General features: G+C 47.9%; 1 protein-coding gene and 1 pseudogene across 2 annotated transcripts; both read left to right on the top strand.

The window, feature by feature from the left end:
* The window catches only part of LOC145510855 (uncharacterized), a 28,845-nt pseudogene extending 11,328 nt beyond the window's left edge, over positions 1-17,517 (top strand).
* Positions 16,041-20,097, top strand: ACP5 (acid phosphatase 5, tartrate resistant). Of its 2 annotated transcripts, none has more exons than XM_081498531.1 (6): positions 16,041-16,419; positions 17,426-17,513; positions 17,740-18,012; positions 18,222-18,349; positions 18,494-18,839; positions 19,477-20,097. In XM_081498531.1, exons 3-6 carry the CDS (start codon positions 17,740-17,742, stop codon positions 19,753-19,755), a joined length of 1,026 nt encoding a protein of 341 aa, XP_081354657.1. In that variant the 5' UTR covers positions 16,041-16,419; positions 17,426-17,513; the 3' UTR covers positions 19,756-20,097. The 2 variants fall into 2 exon arrangements, with proteins under 2 accessions (XP_081354657.1, XP_081354656.1); XM_081498530.1 differs by lacking the exon at positions 16,041-16,419 and adding an exon at positions 16,518-16,576.
* Positions 20,098-21,175: the final 1,078 nt, after the last annotated feature.

Below are 21,175 nucleotides of genomic sequence, written 5' to 3'. Positions count from 1 at the left end.
GCTGGAATAGGCAGATCCTGTGCTCACCTCCTCCCAGGGACACACCAAAACTACAATCACATATAGAACCGCCACCTCTGAGAACTGACCTGAAGACTAGCACGACAGATCTTCTACACCTAAGGGTATAAGGAAAAGGCCACATTGAGAAAGGTAGGCGGTGCAGAGTCCTGGTCTAGTGAGAACCAACTGCCCCCACACTCCTGTGAGGCAACCCTCATACAGGAGAGATATCACAACCACAGAGGTACCCCCTGATGAGCAGGGGTCCAGGTCCCATATCAGGCTCCCCAGCCTGGGGAGCCTGCACTGGGAAGTTGAGCGCCCATAACAGCTGACTTTGAAAACCAGCAGGGCTCACATCTGGGGGAGCCCAGGAGCTGTAGGAAAGGGAAGAGACTCCACTCTTAAAGGACTCATGCAGAAACTCACTCACTCCAAAGTCCATCACAAAGGCAGCAGCTTGAAAAGCACCTGGGCCATACAAAAAGGAGAGTCATCGGCTACTTTCAGGGTGTGCACCAGAGGGGCAGGGGTCCAGTGGAACTTTAGGGACAGAAGTGCTGGCAGACGTCATTTGTTTTTTACTTTCTTTCCACGTAGCTGGCCTGGTGCTGGTGAGCACCATTTCTATCAGTCTCCATCAGCCTAACTAACACCACCTGCCCTGCCCCTGCTTTCTCCTAAGAACTCAAGAGGCCAGGCCCATGCACCAGCACCCCCTCCTCAGAAGCAGTTCAGCCAAGGCCTGTAGACATTTGGACCAGGGACCAGCTCGACCTACTAAGGCCATCTGCAACAGTCACAGACAGGTCTGCCTGGGGACAAGCCTCACCCACCAGCATGCCTGCAACAACTGCTGTCCACCCATCACAGGAGGGCACATGCAGGGGGTGCCCCCGGGGCACCTGGCTTTGTGGACCAGGGAAGATGGCACCACTGGATCCTATAGGACACCTCCTACATAAGGCCACTCTTTCAAGGCTGGGCGACATAACTGATATACTCAGAAACAGAGTTAGGCAAAATGAAGGAACTACAGAATCTTTCAAAGAATATCTTTCAAACACGAGGATCTCTCAGAGAAACAACTAAACGAAGAGGAGATAAGAAACTTATGAGATAAAGAATTCAGAGTAACACTTGTAAAGATGTTCATCAGACTCAGTAGAAAACTGGATGAATTCGATGAGAGAATCACCAAAAGCCTAGGCGAGTTGCAAGCCTCCTTCAGCAAAGGGCTAGAAACTATAAAAAAGAAAGGTTTAAAGCTTTTGAATTCATTTACTAAAACCAAAAATACTGTAGTGGAAACCAGCAGGAGGTCAGAGAAGGCAAGAAAACAGACTGGTGATCTGGGTGACAAGGGTAGTAAAAGTCACTCAATCAGAAGAGCAAAAAGGAAAGAGAATAAAACCAAAAAACAAGAAAAGGGCCCATGAGGAGTCCCAACTTCTCCAGTAGGGGAAGGAGCAGCCATGGCCAAGCAGACCAGCTTCGAGTCCTCTCCCCACTCGCAGCATGTGCCCACCCTGCTGCCAGGGTGCCCCAGAGGAAGGTCAGCTCCTCATCGGGGATGGGGAAGGAGGAGCCCAAGAGGAGACCTGGGAGGATGTCAACTAAACCTACTCCTGCCAAAGTGGAAACAAAGCCACAGAAGGTAACAAATAAGGGGACAGAAAAGTGCGAACAAAAGGGGAAAAGGGAGCAAAGGGAAAACAGGTGGAAATGGCCACCCAAAGACTAAAGATTTACCTGCATCAAATGGAGAGCCTGAAAATAAGGAGAGCCCAGCCTCTGACAGAGCAGGAAAGAAAGAAGTTACGTGTTATTAGTATCACCCTCTCGAGCCTATCAGTGGTTCCTGTCTACCTTCTTGCACGATACAAAGGGATATTTTTATCAATTATTTTGTAAATACAAAGGTTTTTAGTAGCTCTAGTAGTATTTTTAAGAAGATAGAAATCCTACTTCATCCATTTTTAAGGTGCAAATGCTTTTTTTTAATTTGAGCATAGTTGATTTACACTGTTGTGTTAGTTTCAGGTGCACAGCAAAGTGAATTAGGTATATATATATATCCACTCTCTTTTTTTAGAGTATTTTCCTAAACCAGAGTATTGAGTGGAGTTCCCTGTGCTATACTGTATACTGTGCTATACAATAGGTCTTTATTTTCTATTTGATAAATAGTACGTGTCTTTGTCAACCCCAGTTTATCCCTCCCTCCCCCCACCCTGTAAGCATAAGGTTGTTTTCTACATCTGTGACTCTATTTCTGTTTTGTAAGTTTATTTGTGCCATTTTTTTAAGATTCCACAAATAAGTGATGTCACATGATATTTGTCTTTCTTTGTCTGACATTACTCAGTTTGACAATCTCTAGGTCCATCCATGTTGCTGCTATAAATACTTTTTACTTAAGAGTTGAAATTATTTCCTGGTTGGTTGGGTTTTTTTTTTTTTTTCTTTTGGTACAACCAGAAAATACTAGTATGTTGAATGTGGGAAGTTTTGATTGTGTTTGGTGTCATCTTAATGTTCCGTAGATGGGTTAGCTTTTATATCCTATGATACAAAGCATATTAAATGGCAGCTTTGAGTCAATAGTGCATTTAATGTCTTAAATTTTTTTTTTTTTTTTTTGGCTGTGACACGCAGCATGAAGGATCTTAGTTCCCTGACCAAGGATCAAACTCATGCCCCCTGCATTTGGAGCATGGAGTCTTAGCCACTGGACTGCCAGGAAAGTCTCATTGAACACTTTAAATTTCTTCTCTCCCCCTTTTGTTTTTGGGTAGAATTGTTTCCCAAAGCAAACCACTTCTTTATCTTGGCTCTCTGGTCAGAATTTTGTATGCTCTGTAACACCTTGGGTCATGGTAGTCCGATTTTCCTAGTAACTTTGCTAATGTGCTGTGAACACATGAAAAACTTGAAAAACTTCACTATGTATTGTATATGATACTAAGTTGTGAATTAGTGGGACTTATGATGTAACAACATATCCACATTTGACTCAATTACAAGCACTGAAATTGAAGCTGTGATCAAAAATCTCACAAAAAACAAAAACCCAGGACCAAATGGCTTCACAGGAAAATTCTATCAAACATTTAGAGAAGATCTAATGCCTATCCTTCTAAAACTCTTTCAAAAAATTGCAGAGGAAGGAACACTTCAAACTCATTCTATGAGGCCACCATCACCCTGATACCAAAACCAGACAAAGACAACACAAAAAAAGAAAACTGCAGGCCAATATCACTGATGAATGTAGATGCAAAAATCCTCAACAAAATTTTAGCAAACAGAATTCAGCAACACATCAAAAATCTCATATACCATGATCAAGTTGGATTTATGCCAGGGACACAAGGATTCTTCAATATACACAAATGAATCAATGTGATATACTATATTAACAAATTGAAAGATAAAAACCATATGATAATCTCAATAGATGCAGGAAAAGCCTTTGACAAAATTTAGTACCCATTTATGATTAAAACTCTTCAAAAATAGGCACAGAAGGAACCTACCTCAACATAGTAAAGGCCATATATGATAAGCCTACAGCAAACATTATTCTCAATATGAAAAACTGAAAGCATTCCCCCTAAGATCAGAAACAAGACAAGGGTGTCCACTTTTACCACTATTATTCAGCATAGTTCTGGGAGTCCTAGCTACCACAATCAGAGAAGAAAAAGAAATAAAAGGAATCCAGATCAGAAAAGAAGAAGTAAAGCTCTCAGTTTGCAGATGACATGATACTGTACATAGAAAACCCTAAAGATAGTATAGAAAATTACTAGAGCTAATCAGTGAATTTAGCAAAGTTGCAGGATACAAAATCAATACACAGAAATCACTTGCATTTCTATATACTAACAATGAAAAATCAGAAAGAGAAATTAAGGAATCAATCCCATTCACCACTACAACAAAAAGAATTAAATATCTAGGAATAAACTTGCCTAAGGAGATGAAAGAACTGTACACAGAAAATTATAAGACAGTAATGAAGGAAATCAAAGATGACATAAACAGATGGAGAGATATTCCATGTTCCTAGGTAGGAAGAATTAATATTGTGAAAATGACTATACTACCAAACACAATCTACAGATTCAACGCAATCCCTATCAATTACCAATGACATTTTTCACAGAACTAGAACAAAAAATTTCACAATTCATATGGAAACACAAAAGACCCCGAATAGCCAAAACAGTCCTGAGAAATAGAATGGAGCTGAAAGAATTAACCTTCCTGACTTCAGGTTATTCTACAAAGCAACAGTCATCAAGACAATATGGTACTGGCACAAAAACAGAAATATAGACCAATGGAACAAGATAGAAAGCCCAGAAACAAACCCATGCACCTATGGGTACCTTATTTTTGACAAAGGAGGCAAGAATATACAATGAGGCAAAGACAACATCTTCAATAAATGGTGCTGGGAAAACTGGACAGCTACATGTAAAAGAATGAAATTAGAATACTTCCTAACACCATACACAAAGATAAACTCAAAATGGATTAAAGACCTAAATGTAAGACCAGAAACTACAAAACTCTTAGAAGAAAACATAAGCAGAACACTCGATGATATAAATCAAAGCAAGATCCTATATGACCCACCTCCCGGACTAATGGAAATAGAAACAAAAGTAAACAGGTGGGACCTGATTAAGCTTAAAAGCTTTTGCACAGCAAAGGAAACTATAAGCAAGGTGAAAAGACAATCCTCAGAATGGGAGAAAATTATAGCAAATGAAACAACTGACAAAGGATTAATTTCCAAAATATACAAGCAGCTCCTACAACTGAATGCCAGAAAACAAACAACCCAATCCAAGAGTGGGAAAAAGACCTAAAGAGACATTTCTCCAAAGAAGACATACAGATGGCTAACAAACACATTAAAAGATGCTCAACGTTGTTCATTGTTAGAGAAATGCAAATCAAAATCACCATGAGATGTCACCTCACACTGGTCAGAATGGCCATCATCAAAAAGTCTACAAACAATAAATGCTGGAGAGGGTGTGGAGAAAAGGGAACGCTCTTGCACTGTTGGTGGGAATGTAAACTGATGCAGCCCCTATGGAAGATGGTATGGAGATTTCTTAAAAAATTAGGAATAAAACCACCACATGACCCAGCAATCCCACTCCTAGGCATATACCCTGAGGAAACCAAAACTGAAAAAGACATGTGTATTCCACTGTTCATTGCAGCACTATTTACAATAGCTAGAACATGGAAGCAACCTAGATGTTCATCGACAGATGAATGGAAAAAGTTGTGGTACATGTACACAATGGAATATTACTCAGCCATAAGAAGGAACACATTTGAGTCAGTTCTGATGAGTAGATGAACCTAGAATCTATTATACAGAGTGAAGTGAGTCAGAAAGAGAAAGATAAATATCCTATTCTAACGCACATATACGGAATCTAGAAAAATGGTACTGAAGAATTTATTTACAGGGAGGCAATGGAGAAACAGACATAGACAATGGACTTATGGACATGGGGAGAGGGGAGGAGAGGATGCGATGTATGGAAAGAGTAACATGGAAACATATTACCATATGTAAAATAGACAGCCAACGGGAATTTGCTGTATGGCTCAGGGGCTCTGTATCGACCTAGAGGGGTGGGATGGGGAGGGAGATGGGAGGGAGTTTCAAAAAGGAGGAGATATATGTATACCTATGGCTGATTCATGTTGAGGTTTGACAGAAAGCAACAAAATTCTGTAAAGCAATTTTCCTTCAATAAAAAAATAAACTAAAAAAATATTTCCTCCTACATTTTTTGAGTGTGATAGTTTTTGTTTGTTTGTTTAGTGCACTGGGTCTTCAATGCTGTGCCCAGGCTTTCTTTAGTTGCGATGTGAGCAGGGGCTACTCTCTAGTTGCAGTTTGTTGCGGAACACAGGCTCCAGGCAGGCAGACTCAGTAGTTGAGGTTTGTGTACTCTAGAGGGTGGGCTCAGGAGTGGAGTGCAGGCTTAGATGCTCCACAGCATGCGGGATCTTCCCAGACCAGGGGTCAAACCCATGACCTCTGCATGGCAGGTGGATTCTTAATGACTGGACCACCAGGGAGGTCTCTACTTGTGAACTGTTCATGCTAATGATATGGTGGGGCACTCAGAACTGGGTTTTCCATGGCTTCAAGCACCAGACTGAAGGACTTGGGCTTGCTCTACAGAGCACTAGAAAGTAGGGGCAAACCAGAGAATCTTAGCAGACCTGGGTGGATGACTAGGAATTGAAGGCTGGGACAGGTCATATAGTTAAAGCTATGGTTTTTTCCAGTAGCCATGTATGGATGTAAGAGCTGGACCATAAAGAAGGCTGAGTACCGAAGAACTGATGCCTTCGAACTGTAGTGCTGGAGGACTCTTGAATGTCCCAAGGACTGCAAGGAGATCAAACCAGTCAATCCTAAAGGAAATCAACCCCGAATATTCATTGGAAGGACTGAAGCTGAAGCTTCAATGCTTTGGGCCACCTAATTGGAAGAACTGACTCACTGGAAAAGACCCTGATGTTGGGTAAGATTGAAGGCAGGAGGAGAAGGGGACAGCAGAGGATGAGATGGTTGGATGACATCACTGACTCAATGGAAATGAGTTTGAGCAAACTCTGGGAGATGGTGAAGGACAGGGAAACCTGGTGGGCTACAGTCCATGGGGTCGCAAAGAGTCAGCCACGACTGAGCAACTCAACAACAACAGACACTGCCCAAAGACAGGTCCTCCGAGAATCTCTCCCATTTGCAATTTTCTGAGAAGCCAGCTGCTCATCAGACTGTCCTGCAAACATCTAAATCCCCGCGTAGCTCACTCATCCCTCCCTGGGGAGTTACTCGGGGGCAGACCTTGACTGGCTGCATCGCAAGACCCCCTCCGCGCCTCGCACAAGGGGGCCCTTTGCGCACCCAATAGAGAACGCGGTCTGCAGGACGTTGCTGCAGTTCAGGATGTGGCCACGCGGGAGCAGTAGTGTCCAGGTCAAAAGTCTGAGAAAGGCGCCCGGCGTTCTGCAGGCTGCGGGGAATCACGCGAGCTTCCGAGGTCAAGACTTCAGGCTTTTTTTAAATGGCTTTGGGGGAAACCACCACGATCTGGTTTTTTCCCACCTGCCATACCCACCAAGTAGCTATGTCTCGCAGCCCAGCAGCTGGTGGAAGTTACGCAAAACCTATTAGATTAGTTTCACCTCTGCTCTGAATTCTCCTTGGCGCCCACCTCACTGGGGGAATCTCTTCCCTGCAGCCCCCAAACCCCACCACACCCCATCTTCGTTTCCTCCCACTTTTCCCCTTGCTCCATCTGCTCCAGCCACACTGGCTTTTGGGTTCCTCAAATCAAACTCATAACAGTGTTTGATTTGGGGAAGCTTTTATGCCTAGAAAAACCCATCTTTGTGGTCACTTTGTAAACATACAATTTAAATCATACCTTTAGGAACAAGAGTTTCCCTTAAGTGTTTGGTTCCAAGGATAGCTACCCTGTTACTTGTACACCTGTCAAAGCGGACTATCATTTTCAAAGAGGTCAGTGAGTGCATCTTTGAGTCCATTCAGAAATGTAGTGAATTGAAATCTCTTAAATATTGTAGATAACATTTTTACAAAGTAGTATATTTTGATTCTTTCATCTTAAATGCCTCCACCAAGCAAATGCTTCTGAAATCCTTAGCCACTGTTACAAATTTAAAAATTAAACATATACAGGAATTTAAAATGTTCTTTAAAAAAAAAAAAGTTCTTTTCAACATTCTGATAATTCTTCTAAACTCAGTCAGATCATCATATCACTTTTTTAATGTTTACTTATTTATTGTTGGCTGTGCTGGTTCTTCGATGCTGCACGGGCTTTTCTCTAGTTGCTTCAAGCAGAGGCTACTCTCGAGTTGCAATGTGCTGGCTTCTCATTGCGGTGGCTTCTCTTGTTTCAGAGCATGGGCTCTAGGGCATGAGGGCTTCGGTAGTTGCAGCACATGGGCTCAGTAATTGCAGCTCCTAGGCTCTAGAGCAAGGCTCAATAGTTTTGTGGCACACAGGCTTAGTTGCTCCGTGGCATGTGGGATCTTTCCGGATCAGGGATCCAACTTGTGTCTCCTGTATTGGCAGGTGGATTCTTCACTGAGCCACCAGGAAAACCCTCATACCACTTTTGTGGTATCACAATGCTCCTCTCCCTCTAGTCATCCACAGGTGCATAGAACCCCCACCTGCTGATTTCCTGTGGTAGCGGATCAGGATTGGGCTTCCCTGGTGGCTCACACGGTAAAGAATCTGCCTGTAATGCAGGAGACCTGGGTTCGAAACCTGGATTGGGAAAACCAGTTGGAGAAGGACATAGCAACCCACTCCAGTATTCTTGCCCTAGAGAATTCCATGGACAGAAGAGCCTGGCAGGCAGTCCATGGGGTCGCAAAGATTTAGCTCACAACCTCCCTTTCCCTGGGCTTCCTTGGTGGCTCAGACAGTAAAGAATCCTCCCACATTACAGGAGACCCGGGTTCCATCCCTGGGTTGGGAAGATCCCCTGTAGAAGGGAGTGGCAACCCACTTCAGTATTCTTGCCTGGAGAATTCCATGGACAGAGGTGGGCTACAGCCCATGGGGCCTCAAAGAATCTGAAGGGACTTAGCATCCACACAGTCCCTTTCCTTCCACCTGCCTTCCACACCAGGGTAAATTCAATGCTTAGGTTCCTCTGTTGGTCATCTTTGAAATTTTCCTGCAATATGCTTACCTCTTTATTTCTTTTTCCACCAACTGTAATTGCTTTCACTGTTCCAACTGGGTAATACCATAAGTGTTTTTCAAGGCACTTCTTACATGCCAGGCACTCCACAATATCTCTATACAGATTCACCCATTCAATACCCACAACAACCACAGTCAAATCTCAGACAGGTACCCTTACTATTCCCATTTTGAAGATGAAAAACTGGGGCCCAGAAAGGTTAAAATACTCTCTCCAGGTCACAGAGCCTTGCAAGCAGCAGAACCTGAGCTGCCTCCATTTACTTTTATTTTTTGTTTTGAATCTCACAGGAGATGAGTAAGTTATTTCCCCTGTGGTTGTAGCTGAGGTTTATCAGAACTCACCCAGTGTACACTTAAGACTTGTACATACCATTGTATGCAAATTTCACATCAAAGAGAAGAACTGTAAGCCAATATCGAGCTTGAGTTAATGGTATAAGCACAGAAACCATGGCAGGGAAGTGTGCAGAAGTCTGCAACATATTAAAACAGGTAAAATGTAAGATGGATGAGTGAATGGATGGTGAGATAGATATTAAAGTGTGCTAAGTAGTTTCAGTCATGTCTGACTCTTTGCGACCCCATGGACTATAGCCCACCAGGTTCCTCTGTCCGTGGAATTTCCCAGGCAAGAACACTAGAGTGGGTTGCCATTTCCTTCTCCGTGGGGTACTTCCCGACCCAGGGATCAAACCCATGTCTCTTACATCTCCTGCATTGGCAGCCAGGTTCTTTACCACCAGTGCCACCTGGGAAGCTCCCAGATATTAAAGCAAATAAATTCAAATGTTAATTGCAGTTTCTAGGAGCAAGTGTGTGGGTGTTTGCTGGACAATTCTTTCAACGTTGCTGTGTGTTTGAAATATTTCAGAATACGATGCTGGGACCTCTGTCCTGCGTTCCCCACAGGAAAACCTGTGTTCTCCTACCCAGACAAGCAAAAAGACACTCACCCTCAATGTATCCACACTTAGGTTTGTCCAGTTCCCCCAGAATGTTCCTCTCCCTAAGTTTCTTCCTTGGCACTGAGTTCCCAAAAGTTAGGGGTTGTCAGAGATTCCCCCATCTCACCACTGGGATCCAAGATCTTCCTTAGGGTGACCAACTGTCTGGTTTACCCAAGACTGAGGGAGTTCCTGGGATGTAGGACTTCCTATGTTAAATCAGAAAAGCCTCAGGCAAATGGGTATGAATTGGTCCCCTAGCCTCTCAGTGCTGCCTCTTAAACATGTTAGGTTTATACAAATTGCCACTGCCCTGTGTGTTTAGTCGCTTCAGTTGTGTCCAACTTTGCAACTCTTCAGTTGTGTCTGACTAGAGCCTGCCAGGCTCCTCTGTCCATAGGATTCTCCAGGCAAGAATACTGGAGTGGGTTGCCGTGCCCTCCACCAGGGGATTTTCCCAACCCAAGGATTGAACCCGGGTCTCATGTCTCCTGCTTTGGCAAGCGGGTTCTTTACCACTAGGGCCACCTGGAAGCCGCTGCCGTAGTCAATAATACACATAATAGTGATGATGATAATAACAAACAGTGGTAGCTAGCTTATAGCAAGAGCTGGCTATGTACAAGTTCCTCTTCTGCATGTTCCATGTGGCAGGACTTGTGATGCACATGACACTCAGCATCGAACATCGCCTGTGGTACAGATGAAAAAGCCAGGCACAGAGAGGTAAAGCCCCCAGCCCACCATCACACTGCTAACTAACAACGGGGGAGCTGGAATCTGAACTCAGGCAGACGGCTCAACCACCTTCAGACAGCTATCCTGGAGAGCTGACGCCAACATACCAGCTGCCTGAGGTTGGGGGTGAGGGTCCCCCTCACTGTAGACTCACCCTCCGTCAACAGTTGTCTGTGTTTTCATTAGAATGGTCATCTAGGTAAATGCTGTTTTCCTGATGACAAAATCTTTATTAGCTTATCATTTTTAAAGATGAATTCAATAAAAACATTAATAAGGTAGAAATGAATAATTCCCCAAGACACCCATCTCCAGAAGATTTCGCTCTTAAACTGGTTCCTGTGGGCACCAGAATTATTTCTTCTTGGTGAGCAGCAACCAAGCACTTGTAGTTTTCTATCAAGATACAGTGTAACAGGGACTTCCCTGGTGGTCCAGTGGCTAAGAGTCCACACTCCCAATACAGGGGGCCTGGGTTCTATCTCTGGTCAGGGAACTGACCCACGTGCTACAACTAAGACCTGGCACAGCGAAATAAATAAAGAAAAAAGTATATATACATATGTATATATATAAAAGGTGTGAAAGTGAAAGTGTTAGTCACTCAGTCGTGTCCAACTCTTTGTGACCCCATGGACTGTAGGCCACCAGGCTCCTCTGTACATGGAATTCTCGAGGCAAGAATACTGGAGTGGGCTGCCATCTCCTTCTCCAGGTGATTTTCCCAAGCCAGGGATCGAACACAGCTTTCCCGCACTGCAGGCAGATTCTTTACCCACTGAGCCACCAGGGAAGCCCTTATAAAAGGTATAACATGATAAATAATAGATAGGTAGATAGATGGGCTTCCCTGGTGGCTCAGTGGTGAAGAATCTGCCTGCCATGCAGCAGACATCTCTGGTCTAGGAAGATCCCCAGGAGAAGGAAATGGCAACCCAATCCAGTATTCCTGTCTGAGAATCCCATGGACAGAGGAACCTGGCAGACTACAGTCCATGGGATCGCAAAAGAGTCAAACACAACTGAGTGACTGAGCATGCACGCATTCACAGATAAAACTATTAAATAGATAGATAGCAGTAGTTAAATGGATACAGATAGATATAAACAGATAAAGAGAAACGGATGATACAGATCTGTCTGTGACTTGCTTTTTCCCAGATTGATCTTATAAAAACATAGCTTGGACCCTATCCTCCAAACCTATCGCCTTCCAAATCAAGTCCACACTCCATGACTCCAGGCCCTTGTCCCTGTGATCCTTTTAGCCCCTGATCCCCGCCTCCTGACATCTCCCACTTCAGGCTCTCCTCACCACACATGCCAGTCTGGCGCACACCTCCCTTCACTGACTCGTGCTTGTCAGAAGTGATGTTAACCCCATTCTCCCTTCTCCCCCATCAAGTGTAGATTTCTTGTCCACCCAGATCTGCTTTCAAGGGAATTCCTGGACTGAGGGTGGGGGGATACTTGACAGACTAGAGACCTGGGAATAGGTGATGAGGGTGTGTGTTGAGTCCAGATGTCCAGGAGGCTTGAGGAAGTGGTATGGCATTGAAGTCAGGTACTCAAGGACAAGAAGGTGGGCAGAGAGTGGGCCAGAGGAAGGCCCACAGCAAGTGCAAAGGCCCTGAGGTAGGAATTTGTTGTTGCTGTTTGGTCACTAAGTCATGTCTGACTCTTTGCAACCCCACTGACTGCAGCATGCCAGGCTTCCCTGGCCTTTACTATCTCCCAGAATTTGCTCAGATTCATGTCCATTGAGTTGGTGACGCCACCCAACAAACTCATCCTGTCATCCCCTTCTCCTCCTGCCCTCCATCTTTCCCAGCATCAGGGTCTTTCCAGTGAGTCAGCTCTTCACATCAGGTGGCCAGAGGATTAGAGTTTCAAGTTCAGCATCAGTCCTTCCAATGATAATTCAGGGTTGATTTCCTTTAGGATTGACTGGTTTGATCCAGGACTATGGATCAAATCCACAGGACTTGTAAGAGTCTTCTCCAATACACTGTCTTTAGTGTGACTTGTGCCCTGTGGCCCAGACAGGAAGGAGATGCAGACGGTGACGTATTTCCAAGAGTCCTGTATTATGAAAAACAGCAACAACATTTGGGAATTCCCTGGTGGTCCAGTTGGTTAAGACTCCATGTGCTTCCAACGCTGGGAGTGCAAGTTTGATCCTTGGTCAGGAAACTAAGATCCCACATGCCGTGCAGCTGGGCCAAAAAGAATGTTTAGATGAAGCAAGCTGTAAAGGGGTGGTTGTGCTGTGCTGTTCTGTGCTGTGTCGCTCAGTCATGTCCTACTCTTTGCCACCCCATGAACTGTAGCCTGCCAGGTTCCCCTGTCCACGGAGATTCTCCAGGCAAGGATACTGGAGGGGGTTGCCATGCCCTCCTCCAGGGGATCTTCCCAACCCAAGGATCAAACTCAAGTCTTCCACATTGCAGGGAGAGTCTTTACCATCTGAGCCACCAGGGAAGCCCTGGTGGTCAGTGGAGTGGTTAGTAGGATGAAACGGGGAAGGTTCGGGCCGGCTGCACATTCAGACTGGAGGTAAAAGCATGTTGTGCAAGGGTGTCCCCTTCTTCCACCTTTCCACAGATAATTCCTGAGCAGTTGCCATGTGGGCCCCAGATTCTAGATGCCAGAGAAACAGCAGCAAACATGACTGACCAAGACAGTTCTTATCGCCTCAGACAGACCTCATTCATCTGGGGAGACAGACTGAAAACAAGATAAGCAGAGTGTGGTTCAACAGGCAGTGATAAGGGCTACGGATAAAACTACCGCAGGATAAGAGGGATTCGGGATGGGGGTGGGAGGGGTGCTTTTTAGATGAGTTAAAGGAAATTCAATACAGTAGAGAGGCAGCCACAGGGGTAGCTGGAGAAGGAAGGATCTTCTACCAAAATGGAACAGCAAGTGCCAAGGCCCTGAGGTCAGAGCGAAGGCTCCTTTTCCAGGAAGGGAGGGTGAGAAAGCCAGAAGAGTGGTCAGAGCTGTGGCAGAGCAGGCAGGGGAGGGCAGGGAGGAACTCAGCCATGGGATTGACGTTGCTATTGGGAAGCAAGGCAGGAGTGGAGGGGGAAGGAGGCTCAGGGCCAAACCCTGATCCACCTCCACAGACAATCAGAACCAGAACTGGGTTCCCTGGAGTGAATAGAGAGGAGTTTGCTCAGAACCCCAGAGGTGACCTGAAAGGCCTAACTGAGGTGTCGCAAGTTTCATTACACACTCCACACAAAGCCTGATTTATTTTCATATGCATGCGCTTTTGTACTTTTTTTATTTAAAAGGTACAGAAAAATGTTTAGGTACATGTTAACTCTTCAGAAATAAATGTTATTTTAAAAACCTTAAAAAAAAAAATAAAAAGATACAGAAAATGTTAACCTTTGACAAGGTCAAAAAGTGGTATCAATAGGACTTCCCTGGTGGTCCAAGGAAGGGCTCCAAGCTTCCACTGCAGGGGGCAAGGGTTCAATCCCTGGTCCAGGAACTAAGATCCCCACATGTCACACAGCAAAGCCCCTCAAAAAAATGCTATCAATTGCATCCCATTCTTCAGAAGAAAAATGTAGGCAGAGAAAAATTAAAAAAAAAAACAAACACTGAATGGTGACCCTCTAGGCAGACGAGTGTAATCACTTCCCTTGTGCTTTTCAGTATTTTCTGACGTTTCTACAAAGACCACGTAATACGATAGGATAACAAATATTATAGTTTTGTGTGATCTCAAAAAATACAGAAAGCATAGAAGATAATTCTTCCAACAACCCAGACCTGCTACATGAAGAAGCAAATTTAACAATGGATTCTAATTGCTTCCGATCATTTAGTTTTCCTTTTTCGTGAAAGGAAACAGTAGAGATAAATTTGAAGCCCCTTTTCTGGACACCCCTCCTTACCCCTGAGCCCCAATTCCATTCCCTTCCCTGTCTCCCCAGAAAAACAACCACTTCCCTGAATCTGGAGTGAGGTCTTTGTTTCCTGTGTTTACATTCAGACTGCAGATGTTAGGAGGACGTCTGCATTTATTCTGCCGGCAAAATAACTAAGCACTTTTCAAGCAAAAATCCAAACAGTACAGAAAGTACGGGTTTCCCCCATAGGTGGCGCAGTGGTAAAGAATCCGGCTGCTAGTGCAGGAGATGCAGGAGACTGGGTTCGATCCCTGGGGTGGGAAGATCCCCTGGAATAAGAAACGGTAACCCATTCCAGTATTCTTGCCTGGGAAATCCCATGGACAGAGGAGCCTGGCAGGCTACAGTCCCTGGGGTCCCAAAGAGTTGGACATGACTGAGTGACTGAGCACAGCACACAGCACAGAAAGTATAAAATGGAAAGAGAATGCCCCACCCCACACCCAAAGAATGGAAAGTAATTAACAGCTAGAATATAAATTTCACCAGCACTTGGGGCCCAGCAGAGCAGGTTTTTCCTGATCTGTCTTGTTCCCTGCTGTGTCTGTCGGGTACTGGGCATATAGCCGGTGTTCAATGCACGTTGAATCAATGTTTAAGTTTCTTGGATCATGCCTATTTTCAAAGTCAATTTTTTTATTTTGGTATAACTTTAGATTTACAGGAAAATTGCAAAAAAAATTAAACATTAAAAAACAGTGCAAAGAGTTGCTACACTGTTGCTTCAGTGACTAGCATCCTGTACATGTCACACCTGTAACCACTCCAGGATTGTTTCTTAGTTGTGTTACTCTTCGCAAAACTCTGAATGTCACCAGATTTTCCATAAGTGCCCCTTTTCTGGCCCAAGATCCCCATGTTCAGTTTGTCCTCCCATTTCTTGGGTCTCCTCCAGTCTGTGGTACATGTTAGTCACTCAGTCATGTCCAACTCTTAGGGACCCCACAGACTGCAATCTGCCAGGCTCCTCCATCCAAGGAATTCTCCAGGCAAAAATACTGGAGTGGGTAGCCATTCTCTTCTGCAGGGGATCTTCCTGACCCAGGATCCAACCCAGGTTTTCTGCATTGCAGGCAGATTCTTTACCATCTGAGCCACCAGGGAAGCCCACCGTCCCTCAGAGTTTGCTTTTTCATGACTGCGCCATTTTTGCAGAGTTCTAGGCAGGTTTTCTGTACAGTGGGTTTCCCAGGTGGTGCAGTTGGTTAAGAATCCACTTGCCAATGCAGGTGAGGAAAGAGACTCCGGTTCCACCCCTCCGTCAAGAAGATCCTCTGGAGAAGGGAATGACTACCCACTCCAGTCTTCTTGCCTTAAAAATTCCTTGGACAGAGAAGCCTGGAGGGCTGTAGTCCCTAAGGTTGCAGAGTGGGACTTAGTGACAGAACAACCACCACCAGCTTCACAAGAAGGCGGGAAGGGTTGTGTCCTAGCTCCTGGAGAGTGTTTCAACATAAATTATTTGCACATCTAAGGAAGACAGAACTTTCTGCCTTCACGCATAATTTAAAGACCAGGAAACTGAGGTTGAGGACGACAGACTTCCTCCCTCGAGGGTGGCGGCAGTCCATGACTGACGCCCCACCCAGCGCTGCGATAGGGGGACCCTGGGCACCCCAAGTGTATAGGTCCCAAGGGTGGAGATTCTGCGTGCGGGCGGGGAATGGAAACCGGGACCCCGAGTCACTCTCCCCAGCCAAGCTGCAGTGCAGTCGGCCGGGTCTCGGCCGTCCTCCGGGGTGAGGTGCGTCACCCCCAGTTACAGAAGCGCTGCCTGCACCCCGGAGGCGTGGTGACGCGGGGTGACCCAGCAGGATCCCCGGGTGCGGCCGGCAGGGCCAGGAGGTCCAGGCTCCAGCGCTTCCGGCCGCCGGGGATCACCTGGGCCGCCCCCGACCGCCGCGTCCTTTAAGCCCGGGCAGCCCCGACGGCGAGCGCCCGGCATTCCCGCAGCTCGGCTCTCTCAGCCGCGCCTGGCCTTGTCCCCGGGCCCCGCCGACTGCAGGTGAGACTGCCCGGCGGGTGTAGACTGGAGGCCTCCACCCGGGGAAGTGGTCTCCGCCTAACCTCGTGACCCACTTCCTGTTTATCTGGGCTGCCTGTGTCTCAAGCCTGGGGATGGGGCCCCCATCCACCATCGCAAGGGGCTGTAGAGAGCCATCGTGAGTGCCTACGGGTCCATGGGGCCGGGGAGAAGGGAGGCAGGGAGGGGAGGGGCTGGTCAGAGAGGCCTCAAGAGCAGCGGCTGAGGGTGTGAGGGTCAAAAGCCTGTGGTCACCAGCTCCCTCCTGCCTGGGTTCCTCCTGCAGGAATGAGGGTGGCGTGAGGCAGAGGGGAAGGTGCAGGCAGGACTTCCTGGAAACGGAGGCCCCTGCTGTTTAGGGGAAGGGGGGGTGACCCTGGGATTGGGGCTCACATCGGATGTTTCACACACACCTCACACACCAGACCCACAACTCAGCCGAGAGACACAACACACACACACAGCTGGACTGGGACACAAGGCAGGGATACACCGGTCCTCGTTCCCCACACTTAGTTCCACTTGAGGACTCAGGCGCGCACCCCTGGCACGCCACACAGGGTCTTGCCGGTGGCTCAGTGTCCACTGCCATGGGGACATGGGACAAGCACACAGCAGGCATGTGACCAAGGCAGGCACGCTTGGCTACACGCAGATAACAGTGCAGACACGCCCAGACATGGGCAGACAAACACGTCCACTGAGGACGTGGACACAGGGTGGGTGACTGGCTGGGAGGGGTGCACCGATAGAGTTTAGCGCGCACTCGAGGGCCCATGACACAAACGCGCTCCCCTGGGCAAACGCGGGGGCTGTGCGGGCAGGCGAGGTTGTCCTGGAGTGCCAGACCCCACCTCGAATCCCGTGGCCAGCGCTGGGGAACTAACTCCCAGGCTCACATGACCCAAGGGGAGGGCTCCTGGAACCGAGGGGAGGGCTCCTGGAGAAACTGCCTCATCCTCTCTAATGAGCCATTTCCGCCCCCCAGGAAATAAAGGCTCGGTGCCCAGCCGCTCGACAGTGGAGCTCACCTGCCTCTCTGAGCCCCCAGGCAACTGGCTTGTGCCTCCCCCAGGGTGAGTGCTGGGCCCCTGCACACCCAGCCCTCCCTACCCTGCTGGCTGGATCCTGCTTGCCGGCCCACTGACCCTCCCAGCCAGCTCTTGCCCTGAAGCCCTGGGAACTCGGGCACCAAGCCAGCCCTGCAGGGCACCCGTCTCTTCCCCTCCCAGAACAGGGTGAATGGTGGGTCTCAGGGTGGCCTGCTGCTCAAGCCCCAGACGCCTGTCTCTCCCCTCCCAGATGGACATGTGGACAGTGCTGCTCATCCTGCAAGCCTCGCTGGTGCTCCCCCAGACCGCTGCCGCCGCCGCCACCCCTGCCCCCATGTTGCGCTTTGTCGCCGTGGGTGACTGGGGAGGGGTCCCCAATGCCCCGTTCTACACAGCCCGGGAAATGGCCAATGCCAAAGAGATTGCCAGGACAGTGCAGATCCTGGGCGCAGACTTCATTCTGTCCCTGGGAGACAATTTCTACTTCAGCGGTGTGCAGGATGTCAACGACAAGAGGTTTCAGGTGTGTGCCTCTGGAGTGGTGGGGGTGGGGAGAGGGCAATGCATGGAGAAGCCTCTAGACCTTTTACCAGAGAGGGCAGAGCGACTCTGATGGTTGTACACACCGAGCAGGCACAGCTTCTCCCTTGTTCCTGGCCCCCGAGTTGGTGGGAGCAGCCAGTGGCTGCTTGAACCTGGGGTGGGTGCTGCCCTTCTCTCTGTCTGCTGCAGGAGACCTTCGAGGATGTGTTCTCTGCCTCCCCACTCCGCACTGTGCCCTGGTACGTGCTGGCTGGCAACCATGACCATCTGGGGAACGTCTCAGCCCAGATCGCCTACTCCAGGGTCTCCAAGCGCTGGTGAGCCTGCCCCCTCCTGTCTCTCCTTCCCACCCCGCACCAGCCTCCTCCCTCAGGTGGGCAAAGAGGCCGACTGGCCAGAGCTGAGCCCGGGGCATCTCCACCCGAGGTGGGCACCTACCGCCTCCTCCATACCATCCGCAGGAAGTTTCCCAGCCCTTACTACCGCCTGCGCTTCAAGATCCCCCGGTCCAACGTGTCCGTGGCCATTTTCATGCTGGACACCGTGACGCTGTGCGGCAACTCTGACGACTTTGCCAGCCAGCAGCCCGAGAGGCCCCGCAACTTAGCGATGGCCCGCACACAGCTGGCCTGGCTCAAGAAGCAGCTGGCAGCGGCCAAGGAGGACTACGTGCTGGTAGCCGGCCACTACCCTGTGTGGTCTATCGCCGAGCACGGGCCCACCCACTGCCTGGTGAAGCAGCTGCTGCCACTGCTGACCGCGCACAAGGTCACCGCCTACCTGTGTGGCCACGACCACAACCTGCAGGTGAGGGTCCCGAGGGTGGCCTGGGATCCTGGTAAGGGGAGGATGTCCCCAGCCCGGCCAGTGTGACACAATGGGTGGCATCGGGGTCCTCCTGTTTGTGTGTGTGTGCTCAGTCATATCCGACTCTTTGCAACTCCATGGACTATAGCCCGCGAGGCTCCTCTGTCCATGGGATTCTCCAGGCAAGAATACTGGAGTGGGTTGCCATGCCCTCCTCCAGGGGACCTTCTCCACCCAGGGATCGAACCCCATCTCCTGTATCTCCTGCGTTGGCAGGTGGCTTCTTTACCACTGAGCCACCTGGGATTTCCCCTCCTGTTTGGGGGCCTCTCAATTATCACTCTCCCTCTAACTCTATGCTTGCTAACCAGAAAACAGCCCGAAGTTCCCTAAAAGCCTTCCCAGGGGTCCCTGTTGCCAGTTGCTTACCCAGATCAATATGCTCCCAGAGGTGAAGAAACTGGAGGCTTGGCGGGGGTGGCAAGGGGTGGGGGGCCGGGGTTATGTTCCTTGCTCAAGGTGACTCTGTGGTGAAGCACAGACCTGACCCTGCACCCAAGACAGGTGGGCACCAAGTCCACAGTCCACCTAACTGAGGGGCTGGGGGCTCCACTGACCCTGTGTCCTCTGTCCACAGTACCTTCAGGATGAGAACGGCTTGGGCTTCGTGTTGAGCGGGGCCGGGAACTTCATGGACCCCTCGAAGAAACACACGCGCAAAGTCCCCAATGGCTACCTGCGCTTCCACTATGGGGCCGAGAACTCACTGGGTGGCTTCGCCTACGTAGAGATCAGCCCCAAGGAGATGAGCGTCACTTACATTGAAGCCTCAGGCAAGTCCCTCTTCAAGACCAGGTTGCCGAGGCGAGCCAGGTCCGAGCATCAGCACCGCCGTGGGCTGCACGCTGGGGCCTGAGTGAGAAGGCGCCTCCCTGCCGGTGGGTGGGTGGGCCCCACTGGGACACACACACACCCCCTCCCTACTCCCCCTGCCCATGGGCAGGCTTTCTCAGGAGCCCATGGTGTGATGGCAGAGCAGGAAAGAGAAGGGCAGATGAGGAACTTGTGACATAGATGCCCGTGGCTGAAAGAAACGTGGACACACGTACGGGCTAGAGTGCCAGGCCCCGTGACTGGGCTCGCCCAGCCTGAGTTCTGGGCATTGAGGGGCAAGGAGGGAGGGAGGCAGAGCTCTCTCCTGGATCAGGCATCCTTCCGTCACTGCCGAATAGACAATAAAAAAAAAACTTGCAAAGGCTGAACGTGTGTGTTGTGAGCATCTCTTTCCTTACCTCCCTGGCGAGATGCAATACTTGGGGTTGGAAAGGTTGGGGCTCCCCCACCATCCTTGCTCTACACCTCCATCTCTCAGTCTCATCTGTAACCGACTGGCCTCATCCATGAGTACAATTTTAAGGCCAAACAGGAACTTAAATTCCTGGTGGTCCAGTGGTTAAGAATCTGCCTTCCTAAGTCAGACGAGGAGAAATACTATATGACATCCCTTATATGTGTAATAATAAAAAAAAAATGATACACATGAACTTAAAAAACAGAAAGAGATTCACAGACTTAGAAAAAGAACTTATGAAAAAAAAAAAATAAATAAATAAATAAAAGAAAAAGAACTTATGGTTGCCGGGGGTGAAGGAATAGTTAGGGAGTTTGGGATGGACATGTGCACACTACTATATTTAAAATGGATAACCACAAGGACCTACTGTGGAACTCTGATCAATATTATGTGTCAGCCTGCATGAGAGAGGAGTTTGAGGGAGAATGGATACATGTGTATGTATGGCCAAGTTCCTTCATTGTTCACCTGAAACTATCACAACATTGTTAACCCCGATTCAAAACAAAAAGTTAAAAAAAGAAGAATCTGCTTTCCAATGCAGGAGACATGGGTTCGATCTCTGGTGGGGAAACTAAGACCCCACATGCTGTGGAGCAACTAAGTCTGTGCGCACAACTACCCAGCAAGATCCTGAGTGCCTCAATAAGACCCTATGCAGTCAAATAAATTCATTTTTTTAAAAAAGACCAAATAGAAGGGTACAACATGAAGCAAGCTTCCTCCTCCAGTGTTCTTCCCTTACATAATTAAAAAACTCCCCTTTTTCACAAAAAGCATCTCCACACACACACAGTTCTGCATGCATTCTATCTAGCCACAAGTCGAATGTTCATATCAGAACATTCTTTTTTGCTCATTTCAATATGGGATTGGTGCTATTCATACAGTTCTAAAATCTAAACTTTGTAGAAAGGGAAACTATCTCACCCACCTCATGTTTGTTCCTACACCTTTCTAGAAAAGAAATAGTATTTTTAGA

This window comes from Giraffa tippelskirchi, chromosome 6 (genome assembly GCF_054371585.1).
Source record: "Giraffa tippelskirchi isolate mGirTip1 chromosome 6, T2T-mGirTip1v1.2.pri, whole genome shotgun sequence".
NCBI lineage: Eukaryota > Metazoa > Chordata > Mammalia > Artiodactyla > Giraffidae > Giraffa > Giraffa tippelskirchi.
This window is presented reverse-complemented; position numbering and strand designations above follow the sequence as displayed.

Excerpts from the sequence above, each read along its gene's own strand:
- ACP5 (XM_081498531.1), top strand. The coding sequence starts at position 17,740 with ATGGACATGTGGACAGTGCTGCTCATCCTGCAAGCCTCGCTGGTGCTC. Across the intron at positions 18,350-18,493 it reads TCCAGGGTCTCCAAGCGCTG|GAAGTTTCCCAGCCCTTACT; the intron begins GTGAGCCTGCCC and ends TACCATCCGCAG. Across the intron at positions 18,840-19,476 it reads GCCACGACCACAACCTGCAG|TACCTTCAGGATGAGAACGG; the intron begins GTGAGGGTCCCG and ends CTCTGTCCACAG.